Source organism: Carcharhinus amblyrhynchos, chromosome 1 (assembly GCF_965287045.1).
Source record: "Carcharhinus amblyrhynchos chromosome 1, sCarAmb.v2.hapA, whole genome shotgun sequence".
In the NCBI taxonomy this organism is placed as follows: Eukaryota; Metazoa; Chordata; class Chondrichthyes; order Carcharhiniformes; family Carcharhinidae; genus Carcharhinus; species Carcharhinus amblyrhynchos.
The window spans coordinates 83,173,084-83,187,617 of NC_137324.1; the positions used below are offsets into that span (position 1 = coordinate 83,173,084).

Genomic DNA, 14,534 nt, shown 5'->3' on the forward strand with positions numbered 1-14,534 from the left:
TAGAATTGCTGTTAAAGCCTAAACTTCATGTGTCCTTTCTTAGACTATTTGGAAAGATCCTATAATCCTATAATGGAAAGATCCTATAATGGAAAGTCCTATAATAGAAGGAAGCTGCTCGGTTCATCAAGTCTGCACCAACCATAATCCCACCCAGGACCTATCCCCATAACCCCATGCATTTCCCCTAGCTAGTCCCCTTGACACTAAGGGGCAAGTTAGCATGGCCAATCCCCTAATCTGTATACCTTTGGACTGTGGGAGGAAACCGGAGCACCTAGAGGAAACCCACGCAGACATGGAGAGAATGTGCAAATTCCATACAGTGACCCGAGACCAGAATTGAACCCGAGACCCTGGTGCTGTGGGTCAACAGTGTTAACCACTGTGTCATCGTGCCATCCCAAAAATTAAAAAAAATCAATTTTACAGTTTTGCAATTTGGCTCATTGAATTATTTTGAAAACATTTTGATTTCATTTCTGTGAATAAAATCCACTTAAAATGATTTTGTGTTTGCAGCACTTGTGTGCTGCTTGATATCTAGTATCGGAATCTAATACATTTTTGCAGTTTGAATCTCTAACCTTTCTATGGCGTGTCAAACCAGAATAACAAATAGCTACAGGAATTAGCATTGACGCTGATCTTCTCCCTTTAGTTGGCTTAAGTTAACTAAAGTAAGTAAATTAAGTTTATAATTTGTGCATAAAGTTTATTGAGAACTTTAATTATTGTCTTATCTTACATAATTAGTTTATTTTTCCGCTGCAGAAACATTTTTTATTGCTGTTTAATTTCAGGTGAATACAAAGTCATGACAACATATTTCCATTTGAAGAGGAAAATTGGATATTTTGTGATCCAGACGTATCTGCCATGTATCATGACTGTCATTCTTTCACAAGTGTCATTTTGGTTGAACAGAGAGTCAGTCCCTGCAAGGACCGTCTTTGGTAAGTACATTTAACACAGCCAGTGGAATATTTAAAAGCTAATATACAGATGTCTTTGACAACTCCCGTGACAATATTGAATTACAATAAATATGTCTTGATTTTCAATAGATATAGTTACTATTTTTAAGCCTCGAGATAGAAAGGTCAAACGGGTAAATTGGTTTTGCACTATTAATCTCATGTTAGTATGTGCTTGATGAAGGTTGTTTTCCATATTACATTTATAATTTTTAAATATACAATGCAGGAAAATGAATAAATAACCACTAAAATATAACATTCAACTTACAGCCATCAGAAAATGTAATGCTTGCTCATTATGATCATGTGAACGGGCTAACCGCATTGTTAAATTATTACAAGCTAATCTTTGCAAGTGGCAGATTTTTAATTGATTGCAAAGGATTGTTGAAGATGATGATAAATACAAGGTATTGAACTGGGAGAATACCAACCATAAATAAGTTTGGTATAAATGTGCTGTGGATGAATATACATTATCCAAACTTATTGGAAAATATGGAACAACATGAAGCTGCAGGAATTCTGCAAGTTTGTTCATTCCAAAACTGAATTTTCATTTATCCCACATGTTAGTAGCTGATATGATCTTGTTATGAGACAGTTTAAAATGTTAGTTATTCACATTTTTCAAACCGATAAATGCATTGCCTGAGTAGAATTGGGTGACGTAAAAGTTCCAAATGTATTGAGTTAGTTCAGCTTTGAACTAAGTTATAAGCGGCTTTTTTTTTGAGAAGGTGTTAGATCTTATTACATGTAGATTTTAGTTATTCCTCTCAATATAAATGCAGATGAGTGCTATTAAGCTATTCCTTACAAATTTGTAAGACAGAATGAATGAAATCTGCCAATCGTAACACTATTAATACTTCTGAAGCAGCTAAAGAGCACAAGCCTGGTCACCATCATCGGTATCCTGTCTAAAGCAGGAGATGGCTCAAATCTTTCACTTCCGAACCTCCTGTCTTGCGCTTCTTACCGAATATAAGCAGAGAGTTGGAATGCTATTCTGGTTGGCAGTTGGTGACTAGTGGAGTGCTGCAGAGATCGGTGCTGGGGCCTCAACTGTTTACCATTAACATAGACGATCTGGAAGAGGGAACTGAGTGTAGGGTAACAAAATTTGCTGATGACACGAAGATGAGTGGAAAAGCAAATTGCGTGGAAGGCACAGAAAGTCTGCAGAGAGATCTGGATAGGCTCAGTGAGTGGGCGAGGACCAGGCAGATGGAGTATAACGTTAGCAAATGTGAGGTTATCCACTTTGGTAGAAATAATAGTGGGAGGGATTATTATTCAAAGGGTGAACAGCTGAAGCATGCTACGGTGCAGAGAGACCTGGGGGTCCTTGTGCACGAATCGCAAAAACCCAGTGTGCAGGTGCAGCAGGTGATCAAGAAGGCGAATGGAGTGTTGGCCTTTATAGCGAGGGGGATAGAATATAAAAGCAGGGAGGTCTTGCTGCAACTGTACAGGGCACTGGTGAGGCCGCAGCTGGAGTACTGTGTGTAGTTTTGGTCGCTGCACTTGCAGAAGGACATATTGGCCTTGGGAGGAGTACAGAGAAGGTTCACCAGGCTGATACCGGAGATGAGGGGGTTAGACTATTAAGAGAGATTGAATAGATTGGGTCTGTACTCGTTAGAATTTAGAAGGCTGAGGGGGGATCTTGTAGAGACGTATAAGATAATGAAGGGGATAGATAGGATAGAGGTAGAGAGATTCTTCCTGCTTAGAAAGGATAGCAGGACTAGAGGGCACAGCCTCATTACAAGAGGGGGACAGCTTAGATCAGAGTTGAGGAGGAACTTCTTCACTCAAAGGGTGGTGAGTGTCTGGAATTCTCTGCCCATTGAAGTGGTGGAGGCTACCTCGCTAAATATATTTAAGTCACGGGTAGGTAGGTTTCTGACAGACAAGGGAATTAAGGGTTATGGGGAGAAAGTGGGAAAGGGGAACCGATCCACTTCAGATCAGCCATGATGTTATTGAATGGCGGGGCAGGCTCGAAGGGCTAGATAGCCGACTCCTGCTCCTATTTCTTATGTTCTTATGTTCTCATAAAAGAGGAAAGGTTTAGTGATACAGTTGTGGAGTATAAGATTATTGTGCATCATGGTTTTCATGAGCATGGAGAAATCCCCAATTCTTCTGTGTTATGAGAATTCAGGTAGCAACACAAGATGGATAACTGCTGTGATTATTTGGTAACAGTTAATTTGGTGACAGTTAACACAAACCTGAAATAAAACAGATTACTGAGAAAGGACCTCATGGATTTTTTTTTCTTTTTAAGTCCGGTAGTCTTTCACAAATCATGTTATGGAGACTATATCAGTATTTCATATCGAAATGTGTTTAGCTAGCAGAGAAAAGTGCTAACTCTACAAAGTCATACAGTTGTACAGCGACCTGGTTATCTGCTATGATGTCGATTAAGGGATAAATATTGGGCAGCTCACCAGGAGAAGCCCTTTTCCCATCTTGGAATGCCATGTAATCATTTATATCCAGTGGAGAGGATAGATGGGGCTTCAGATTAATGTCATAACTGAAAAAGGGCAACTTTGACAGTTCTGCACTCAACCTAGATACATAATAATGTTTCTGGAAGGCGCTTTGAACCCTCAGCTGTGGACTCAGAAGTGCGAGTGAGCCAAGGCTGACACTTTAGTGACCATTTACACAACCTATGGTATCCATTAAATGCTGGCAAATTTCAGCATCTTCAGACTCTTCTTAAATACCTTAAACAAAGTGGGCTGAATTCCCACCTGGTCAGGATGACCCAGGAATCCTTTAAAAATGGCAAGTGGGTCCTGATTCTATGATTCATTATCTCTTTTCTGGGCTGTCTAATTTTTGATCATGCCTTTAAAGGTGCAATCCGGTTCCTGACAAAAGCCTGTATCTGGCACTGCCAAGTTGGCTGACTCCATTGCGTTGATTGGCATGTCTTACTCCGTCACAATTTTCTTGAAGTCAGGCCAGACCTCTCAGAGTAGTCATGAAACTTGGTCTGCATGGAAGGGCCTTTCAAAAGGTGAAGTCAATTTTTTTTTTATACCAAGCAATGGCATTTCCATGCCCATTCACCTACTGCACTGGATAGGACCAATGAGCCCAATAAGGACAGTAAGTTGTGTTTTTTCTTAAACTGTAAAAGTCATTCATTCATTGCTCTTCAATATCATTGTCCAGAAAATTATTTCTTTGCAAGTCAATAAAAGTGCCAATCATCCAGACTCTTTGAAGTATCAATAGCAGAAACTACAAACCATTGAAACCTCTCAACTTGGTGTAAATAAACATTGTAAAATTTACCACAGACAATAGAGAGCCAGAGCTGTCACACAAGCAAGGTTTTCCCTGGGGCACAGCTTTTTAATTGGGATGACAGGGCTCTCAGCCAATGGACATGGAAGAATGAGGGCTATAGCTTGGCATAGGAGGCAAAAGAGGTCATGACAGCTGGAAGGGCACAGAGGCAAATGTTAACTAGGAAGAAGACCTGGGTTTTGTTTAGAGTGGGGTATTAAAATCATTCAAAGTTTCAACTCCTCATAAAGCCAGATTCAACGAGGGGAAACAGTGGCTTAGTGTTATTTCACTAGAATACTAATCCAGAGACCTGGGGAAAGATTCAAATTCCACCCTGGCAACTGGTGAAATCTGAGTTCAATAAAAATCTGGAATTAAAAGTGTAATGATGACCATGAAGCCATTGTTGATTTTTGTGATTCACTAATGTCCTTTTAGGGAAGGAAATCTGCCATCCTTACCTGGCCTGGCCGGCATGTGACTCCAGATCCACAGCAATGTGGTTAACTCTTAACTTCCCCCTCAAAGGTAATTAGGGATGAGCAATAAATGCTGCCTCTGCCAGTGTTCCATGAAAGAATAACTATACGGGCCAACTTGCATGTTTAACAGCAACACAATAAATTACTTGTTGGGGCTGCAAGTACAAGAAACACTTGAAAAATTGAGGTTGTTATTGTTTTTTATAAAAAGATTTAATATTATGAAGAGATGGAAAAGCGTAACGTCCTAAGGAGTTAGGAGTTGAAAAGTAACAACAGATTTATTGGAGGATCTATTGATTGTACAGAGTTGAAAATGAAATTCGGGCAGGGGCCTGTGAAACATCCCAATGACATCACCATCAAATCATGTGATTGGTTCTTAAAGCAATCTAGGAAACAGTTAAATATATAACATCCCTTCCTCTTTATTTCTTTAGTCATGACAACAGATTACTCCAATGTCATACATAGGATCAATAATACTGTAGACAATGTATTTGCACCATTAATCATATTATCAGTCAATAAGAAAGTTGACAAGGAGGACACCTATTCCTCTCTGGCTGTACAAGATGACCTGGAATTACACTAAGTATGATTTGGAACTTCAGTCGGCATTTTTTCTCTTGGAACTAATTTAGCATCATTCTCACGAGATATAATTGCATAGACACAATCATCAGGCAACTCAGATTCAATGAAGTCTTATGTAATAGTATTCACAACACGAGGGACTAAAGAAGTTGATACTTCTGGAGATGATGCTAAGAAATAATTTCATGATGATAATAACAAATCTAACACAGTTCTCAACTTTCCCTTAAAGATTAGTAATGCAACACATGTACTTTGTGTAGTCATGTGGGTAGAGTTTCTGTAAGATGTAGAAAGCTATTCACATGATGTGATAATGAGCATTGCTCTTTTGAAGCTTTTAAAGATTGTTTTAAGGATTGTATGAATCTTTCAGCTAATCAATTGGTTGATAAGATGCAAATTTTATCTGTTGAATACCATTTACTTTGAGATAATCCTCAAACTCTTGTGAAGTAAACTGTGAACATTTATTGCTAATAATCTGCTTCGATTTACCAGATCTTGCAAAAATTTCATTAAGTTTTTTAATGGTTTGTTCAGGTGGTAGCTACGGGCCATTTTGAGTGTGCACCAATTATGAATAAGAATATGTAACCCTCAAATAGACCAGCAAAATCTACAAGAAATTGTTATCATAGCATTTAGGCCAAGGATGTGCGGGAGGCATTTGTGGTGTATTTCTTCTTCATGCGCAGCATTGATACTGTCCCACTTTCTTTTCAGTCTGAGTATCCAAACCTAGCCACCAAAAATAAATACATGCTAATTCTTTCATCCGGACTATTCCAGGATGTCCTTCACGTAGTTATTCAAGAAATCTTCCGCACAGACATCATAGAAGGAATGATCATTGAATTGTCATTGAGCTTGTCCACTCAGCTTTATGCTGGCCATGATGTAACAGTTTTAACAGCATGATCTCTTCTGTATATATCCTAAAAATCACATCTGCTGGTCTTAAAGGAGGATGCTTCAGTTTTTGTTGGTATGTAGTCAAAGGAATAACATCTCAAGATACAGTAGTTCAATACCAACCTTCATCCTAATAGGTTGTCCACTTATCTTCAGAATCAGCCAGAATCTCTATGATTCATCCTGTATGGATAAGACATTCACTTGTAGCTCTTCATCATATTTCTGGATGTTCTCTTCACAGTCATAATTCATTTTTTCTATGTTGTAAATTATTTTTGACAAATGCAATTTGTTCTTCATCTTGAAGATACTTATATTCTTCTTCTGAATATTCTTCTCAGTGGAAGCTGGTCTAGCTCAACAAACTTTGGTAATGTAACCCATTTTGCTACACTTCTTGCATTGACTATCCTTGCCCCAGCACTCACTCGCTGAATGGACCATTTTGGCAAATGGTTGTTGCTGTTTTGACTTCTTATAGTCAGTTCCCAACTTGTGGGTCTTTACAAATATGTGGGGATATGGGGGATAGGGCCGGGGTGGGATTGTGGTCGGTGCAGACTCGATGGGCTGAACAGCCTCTTTCCGTACTGTAGGGTTTCTATGAAACTCACGATGTTGTGCCAGCCTTTTTAAGGTTGCCACAAACTGAGCAATACTTTCGTCTTCCACTTGATTTCTTCCATAAAACCTGAACCATTCTGGAGAGTAATGATCTTTAAGTCATCGTAAATTTTGCTTTCTTGCTTTGCTTGATGAATCAACCTTTGATTTGCTTCAAAGGTTTCAGTTCTTAATGTACTAAGAAAAGCTGGTATGAGCAACTCATTTTCAATTTTATTTGCTTCTACAAACTATTGAAAATGCTATGCATAGGAAATCTATGATTCATTTTCTTAACTGAAAGGTATCCGTGGTGCCTATTTGACCCAGCATTTCACTTGCAGGCGCTAGTGACTCAAGACTGCTCAGTATATATATATTTTTACTGTTGTCCTAGTACTCCCCTTTTGCCCTGGACACTATTGATTTGATATATATTTTTTTGAAATGGCCCCAACCATACAGCAAAGAATCCCTTTTAAAATATTCCAAATGACGCCTGAAGCCTCACCCTTCATTGATCATAAACTCCCCCTTCCTCTTTTAGAACTACACACAGCTTCCACTTTTTTTTTAAAACTGTGTGATGAGTCTCCCACTCTGCTGCCAAACACTGCAACACATGCACGGACCTGGCAGCTTAGAGGATTCTACCAGAATTTTTTTTCCTTCAACAAGATGCGCGATTAGTTTTTCCTTTTTTCTTTTTATTAATTTGGTCTTCCTTCACTTGTACTTCAATTTTTAATCCTGTTATATTTGAAGTGCGAGGCCCCACAATGTTTTTTTTTCTAACCTAGGATCGTTTCTTGATGTCCTCGATGAAACAAAATCCTGACTTGTCGCCAATTTTCTTTTTGTAATGTTCCAACTATGTTAGGTGTTGTGGGTTTTAAACTAAAAGAAAAAGATGTGGTTTACACACATGGATTCAAAATAACAAAGGTAAATTTAAAATTCAATGTAGGAATTGTTGACTGTTCAGAGTAGAAAATTAAACTCAGGCAGGAGCCTGTAAAACACCCCAATGCTATCACTATCAAATCATGTGACTGGCTCTTAAGGCAATCATGCAGCCAGTTAAATATATAACAGGGTAATGGACAACAGATTATTTGTGGTTCAGAGCTTTGGAACAAGGGGAAATAGATACGATTAAAAGTAAGAGGTGTAGAACACGGAGAAGAAGAAACCTGGCACAGAAGGTTGAGGCTGTGGATTGCATTACAAGAGTTAATAACTGAAGGCGGGGACAACATTTAAAAATAGACTAGTTTGGTGACTTAATGAAAGGGAATGAAGGAACATGGGAGCAAGGCAGACAAATAGTTTAGAAGTATTGCTGGTGTGGAGAATAACACTGCTGAGTTGCTTGAGCTAAAAGGTGCGCATGTTGTAGTTTCTATGAGCTGAATTAAATACTCCCCGGTGGGCCTATCCACCCGCCCCTGTCCACACTGCAATTTGACCAGCAATAGGGGTGCTGTTTTGACTGCACAGTGAGTGCTGCCTGACTGAGAGGTGTGCTTTTAGAGTTGGGTGAAAACAGGGTGCGGTAAGTTATAAGGAGGTAAGTAGTCATTAAACTTGAACTAAATTAGTTCTTAGTTTGGGAAGTTAAAAGCTGCACTTTAGTGCATCCCTGCAACAGGAATCAGCTGAGTCAGCTCTTAACTGAACTTGGCTAGTTGTTTGTACAGCTAGTTAAAACCAGCTCCAGGGCTTTGCAAGTCATGCCTAGAAAAGCAGAGGCCTCAGAGTGCTGTTCTGACTGCACGATGAGTGCTGCCAAACTACGAGGAGTGCTTTTTGGAGTTGGAAAAAACAGCGAGTTAGGTGAAACAGGCAGCAGAGGCTACAAGGGAAAATGCTGATTGGTAAGTATGTGTTATTTTTTTCTCTATGCTCTTGACGTTGTTGTTGTTGTACACGACAGTAGTGTTACTGTAATTTCTGTGGTTTATAGTTTGGAAAGGTTATATTCAGTAGTAACAAAGAACAGGAAAGAAGGGCCCTAGAAAATTGGATATAATCTGAAACAAAACATCTTTCAAAAGTTTAATTTAAAGAGGTAAAACATGACAGGAGAGCACCAAGCTGTGGTTTGCTCCTCTTGCTCCATGTGGTAGGCTGGGGACAATTCCAGTCCCCGGGTCGTCATGTGTGCAGGAAGTGTCTCCAGCCACAGCTCCTGGAAACTCGAGTTTCAAAGCTGGAGCAGTGGCTGGAGACACTGTGGAGCATTCACAAGTCCAAGAGTATTGTGGATAGCATGTGTAGAGAGTTGGTCACACTGTAGGCTCAGACTCCACAGGTAGGAAGGGAATGAGTGATCACCAGACAGAGCAAGAGAGGTAGGCAAGTAGTGCGGGAATCTCCTGTGGCCATTCCCCTGAAAAACAGATGTACAACTTTGGATACTGTCGAGGGGAATGACCTCTCTAGGGAAAGCAGCAGCAGCCAAACATGTCGCACTATGGTTTGTTCTGCTGCAGAAGGGAGGGGTAAAAAATGTGCCAGTGCATTAGTCATGGGGATTCAGGTGTAAGGGGAATAGACAGGTGTTTCAGTGGTCGCAAATGAGATTCCAGGATGCTATGTTGCCTCCCTGGTGCTATGTTCAAGGAGTCTCAAAGCAACTGCAGGACATTCTGAAGGGGCAGGGTGAACAGCCAATGGTCATAGAACACTTTGGTACAAACAACGTAGGTGAAAATAGAGATGAGGTCCTAAAAGCAGAATACAGGGAGCTAGGAAGAAAGTTAAGAAATCAGACCTCAAAGATAATGATCTCCTCAGGATTACTACCAGTGCCAAGTGCTAGTCAGAGTGGAAATGACAGGATAGATCGGATAAATATGTGGCTGAAGAGATGGTGTTAGGGGGAGGGTTTCACATCCTGGAGCGTTGGGACCGGTTCTGGGGGAGGTGGGATCTGTACCAAATGGACGGGTTACACCTGCACAGGACTGGGATTGATATCCTGGGGGAGTGTTTGCTAGAGCAGTTGTGAGGGTTTAAACTAATATGCCAGGGGGATGGGAACCTATGTAAGGAGTCCAAGAAGGAGGGAGCAAGGAAAAATGTGGGGAAAAAGTTCCAGCTATATCAAAAATCAGGAAAAAAGTTAAAAAGAAGGAGAACCCAGGAGATGTTATTAAAGGAAGTGTTAGAATTCAAAAAGAAGGTACAAAACTAGCGTAAGGGCACTTTATCTCAATGCTCATAGCATTTGAAACAAGGTAAATGACAACACAAATCATTGTAAACGAGGATGATTTGATGGCCATTATGGAGACATGGTTGCAGGATGGTCACGACTGAGAGTCAAATATCCAGGAGTATCAGACCGTTCGAAGGAAGGCAAGTGAGTGGTGTAGCTGTGATACTTAAGGATGACATCAGGGTGGTAGTGAGAGATGATGTGGGTTCTATGGGGAAAAAAGGTTGAATCTTTTTGGGTGGAAATTAGAAATAGTAAGGAGAAAAAGTCATTGATAAGTGTAGTCTATAGGCTACCGAGTAATAACATCGTGATGGGGCAAGAAATAAACAAAAATAACTATTGCATGTAAAAATGGTACAGCATTATGGGGGATTTTAATCTGCACATCAATTGGCCAAATCAAATTGGTCAAGACAGCCTTCAGGAAGAGTTCATAGAATGTATCCGCAATAGCTTCCTCAAACAGTATGTAATGGGATCTACAATGGAGTAAGCTATCCTAGATCTGGTAATGAGACAGGAATAAATAATGATCTTACAGTTAGGGATCCTCTCAGAAGAAGTGATCACAGTACTGTTGAATTTAGGGTGAGAAGGTAAAATTCAATATCAGTATCTTGTGCTTAAACAAAGGAGACTCCAAAGGGATGAGGGAGGTGTTAACTAAGGTAGACTGGTAACAAGAACTTTATGGTGGGACAATTGAGGAAAGTGGAAAACTTTCAAAGTAATCTTTCACACTGCTCAGCAAAAATATATACCAGTGATAAGGAAGGACTGTAGAAAAAGAGATAATCAGCCATGGATATTTAAGGAAATAATGGAGGGTATCAAATTGCAAGAAAATGCATACAAAGTGCAAAGATTAGTGGGAAACTGAAGGATTGGGAAATCTTTCAAGGTCAACAGAAAGCCATGAAAACAACTGTCAAGAAAGTAAGATGGATCATGAGAGTAAACTAGCTCAGGATATAAAGCAGATAGCAAAAGTTTCTACAAATATTAAATGAAAAAGAGTGGTTAAACTAAACATTGATCCTTTAGAAGGTGAGAAGGAGGATGTAATAACTGAAAATGAGAAAATGGCTGAGGCATTGAACAGGTATTTTTTGTCATTCTTCGCAGCGGAAGACACAAATACCATTGCAGAAATTGTTGACAGGAAAGCTATGGCAGGTGACGATCTAAAAACTATCATGATCATGAAGGAGGTAGTGTTGGGCAAGTTAATGGGGCTAACGGTAGACAAGTCTCCTGGCCCTGATGGAATGCATCCCACGGTAATAAAAGAGATAGCGGGGGAAATAGCATATACACTAGTGGGAATTTACCAAAATTTGCCAGACTCCGGGGTGGTTCCCGCAGATTGGAAAACAGCAAATGTGACACTACTGATTAAAAAAGGAGATAGACGAAAGATGGGTAACTATAGGCTGATTAACTTAACTTCTACAGTAGGGAAAATACTTGAATCTATCATCAAGGAAGAAATAGCGAGACATCTGGATATAAATTGTCCCATTGATAAGATGCAGCATGGGTTCATAAAGGGCAGGTCATGTTTGACTAATTTGGTGGAATTCTTTGAGAACATCATATGCACAGTGGACAATGGGGAACCTGTGGATGTGGTGTATCTGGATTTCCAGAAGGCATTTGACAAGATGCCATATCAAAGACTGCTACATAAGATAAAGTTGCATGGTGTTATGGGTAATGTATTAGCATGGATAGAGGATTGGTTGACTAACAGAAAGCAAAGAGTGGGGGTAAATGGATGTTTTTTGCTTCAGATCAGTGGGATCACAATTGTTTACGATTTACATAGATGATTTGGAATTGGGGACCAAGTGTAGTGTATCAAAATTCGCAGATGATATTAAGAGGCAGAGCAAAGTATGCAGAGAATGCTGAAAGCCTGCAAAGGGATTTATACAATCTAAGTGATTGAGCGAGGGTCTGACAGATGGAGTACAATGTTGGTAAATGTGAGGTCATCCATTTTGGTAGGAAAAGCAGTAAAATGGACTATTATTTAAATGGTAAAAAAATTGCAGCATGCAATGTGCAAGAATCACAAGGAGGTGGTTTGCAGGTGCAGCAGGTAATTAAGAAGGCAAGTGGAATTTTGTCCTTCATTTCTCGAGGGATGGAGTTTAAAAACAGGGAGGTTATGTTGCAGCTGTATAAGGTGCTGGTGAGGCCATGTCTGGAGTACTGTGTACAGTTTTGGTCTCCTTACTTGAGAAACAATATACTGGCACTCGAGAGGGTGCAGAGGAGATTCACTAGGTTGATCCTGAAGTTGAGAGGGTTGGCTAATGAGTAGACTGGGGCTTACTCATTGGAATTCAGAAGAATTAGGGGAGATCTTATAGAAATATATAAGATTTTGAAGGGAATAGATAAGATAGAAGATGGGAAGTTGTTTCCACTGGCGGGTGAGACTAGAACTAGAGGGCATAGCCTCAAAATAAGGGTGAGCAGATTTAGGACTGAGTTAAGGAGGAACATCTTCACACAAAGAGTTGTGAATCTGTGGAATTTCCTGCCCAGTGAAGCATTTGAGGCTACCTCATTGAATGTTTTTAAGGCAATGATAGATTTTTGAACAGTAAAAGAATTAAGAGTTATGGTGAGCAGGTAGGTAAGTGGAGCTGAGTCCACGAAAAGGTCAGCCATGAGATTATCTAATTGGGGAACAGGCTTGAGGAGCCAGATGTTAGTTGGCTATTATGGTCTTATGTTGGTCAGTGGGCCAATGGGAGCCCTGAAATGGCAAATTAATTAAGAGGATCATGCAAAGGGCTCAGCCTAGCCAGTTTTCCTATTGCCGGTGGATGAACGGGGGAATGTCCCTCCTTAAAAGGCCCCCTTGGTCCATCGAAGTGTACTCTCAGAAGGTGGTACCTCTTTCAGGTTCTCCTGCTCCACCCAGGATCCCTCAAGCCCTTGACCCTCATCCCCCTGCCAGCATGGCTTATGAGGAGAGACCTGACTCACTTTCTGGGCTGACTCCATTACAGTTTGCTTCCTCAAGTACTGGCAGTGGCCACCATTCCCCATGAACATAGAACATAGAACATTACAGCGCAGAACAGGCCCTTCGGCCCACGATGTTGCGCCGACCAATTAAAAAAGCAATGACCCTCTAACCTAAACCAATCCCTTTCCATCCATAAACCTATCCACGGATCTCTTAAACGCCCCCAAACCAGGCGCATCTACAACTGCAGCAGGCAGGGCATTCCAATCCCTCACCACCCTCTGGGTAAAGAACCTACCTCTGACATCCGTCCTATAACTACCACCCCTTAATTTAAAGCTATGCCCCCTCGTGCTAGCTTTCTCCATCCGAGGAAAAAGGCTATCACTGTCCACCCTATCTAAACCTCTAATCATCTTGTATGTTTCAATAAGGTCCCCTCTTAGCCGCCTTCTTTCTAATGAAAACAACCTCAAATCTCTCAGTCTCTCCTCATAGGACCTTCCCTCCATACCAGGCAACATCCTGGTAAACCTCCTCTGCACCCTCTCCAATGCCTCCACATCCTTCCTATAATGTGGGGACCAGAACTGCGCACAATACTCCAAGTGCGGACGCACCAGAGTTTTGTACAGTTGCAACATGACGTTGCGGCTCCTAAATTCAATCCCCCTACCAATAAACGCCAAGACACCGTATGTCTTCCTAACAACCTTATCTACTTGATTCCCAACTTTCAGGGATCTATGTACACATACACCTAGATCCCTCTGCTCATCAACACTATTCAGAGTCCTACCGTTAGCCCTATACTCTACACAATGATGCTGCCAATACCAGAGAGCTGCCAGCCTCTGATTAGCCAGCAGAATTCTGTGGCAGGACTTTCTAATCCAGACAGGCAGCAGACCCTCCTTCAGTCTATTAATGGTAAATTAGCTGCCACTGTTCACCCCTGGTGCGTTCGTCCATAGCATTTTAGCCAGGCTAGGGGCAAATCTGACACCCTTATAATTCAGCCTTATATGTGGGAATTGTAATATTTGACTTCAATAGAAGCAAACATTGAGAGAGGTGCATAACTGAGTGGCCAATTGAATATCACCCATGTTTGCTGTGTCGCCAGAAGTTAAAATCACATTATGGCAGCATCAATTTGGCTTTGCTTAATGAGAGCAATACAACAAGACAGAGACATAGAACAGAGGCTAATGAGTGGGGAAGAAGAGGAGGAGGCAGGGAAAAAGTATCCAGGTTTCCTTAGCTTCAGATGGGATATTCAGGAGTACCTACTCAGACTGTGGTTCCCTTGTGACTGTGTCCCTTTATCACCATAGCAAATCTTTTTTTAATCACGCGGGTGGTGCAGGCCACTGGCTAGTTCGGAATTCTTATTACTCATCCTTAATTGTCCTTGA

The 14,534-nt window shown here is 40.7% G+C and overlaps 1 protein-coding gene across 4 annotated transcripts in view; it reads left to right on the forward strand.

Annotated features, from left to right (window-relative positions):
• LOC145342511 (gamma-aminobutyric acid receptor subunit alpha-2-like) overlaps window positions 1-14,534 on the forward strand; it is a 235,753-nt gene that overhangs the window by 197,197 nt on the left and 24,022 nt on the right. For all 4 annotated transcript variants that reach the window (XM_080188076.1, XM_080188081.1, XM_080188095.1 and 1 more), the window contains exon 8: window positions 804-956. In XM_080188076.1, coding sequence (XP_080044202.1) covers window positions 804-956 — 153 coding nt within the window. The remainder of the gene's footprint in view (window positions 1-803; window positions 957-14,534) is intronic.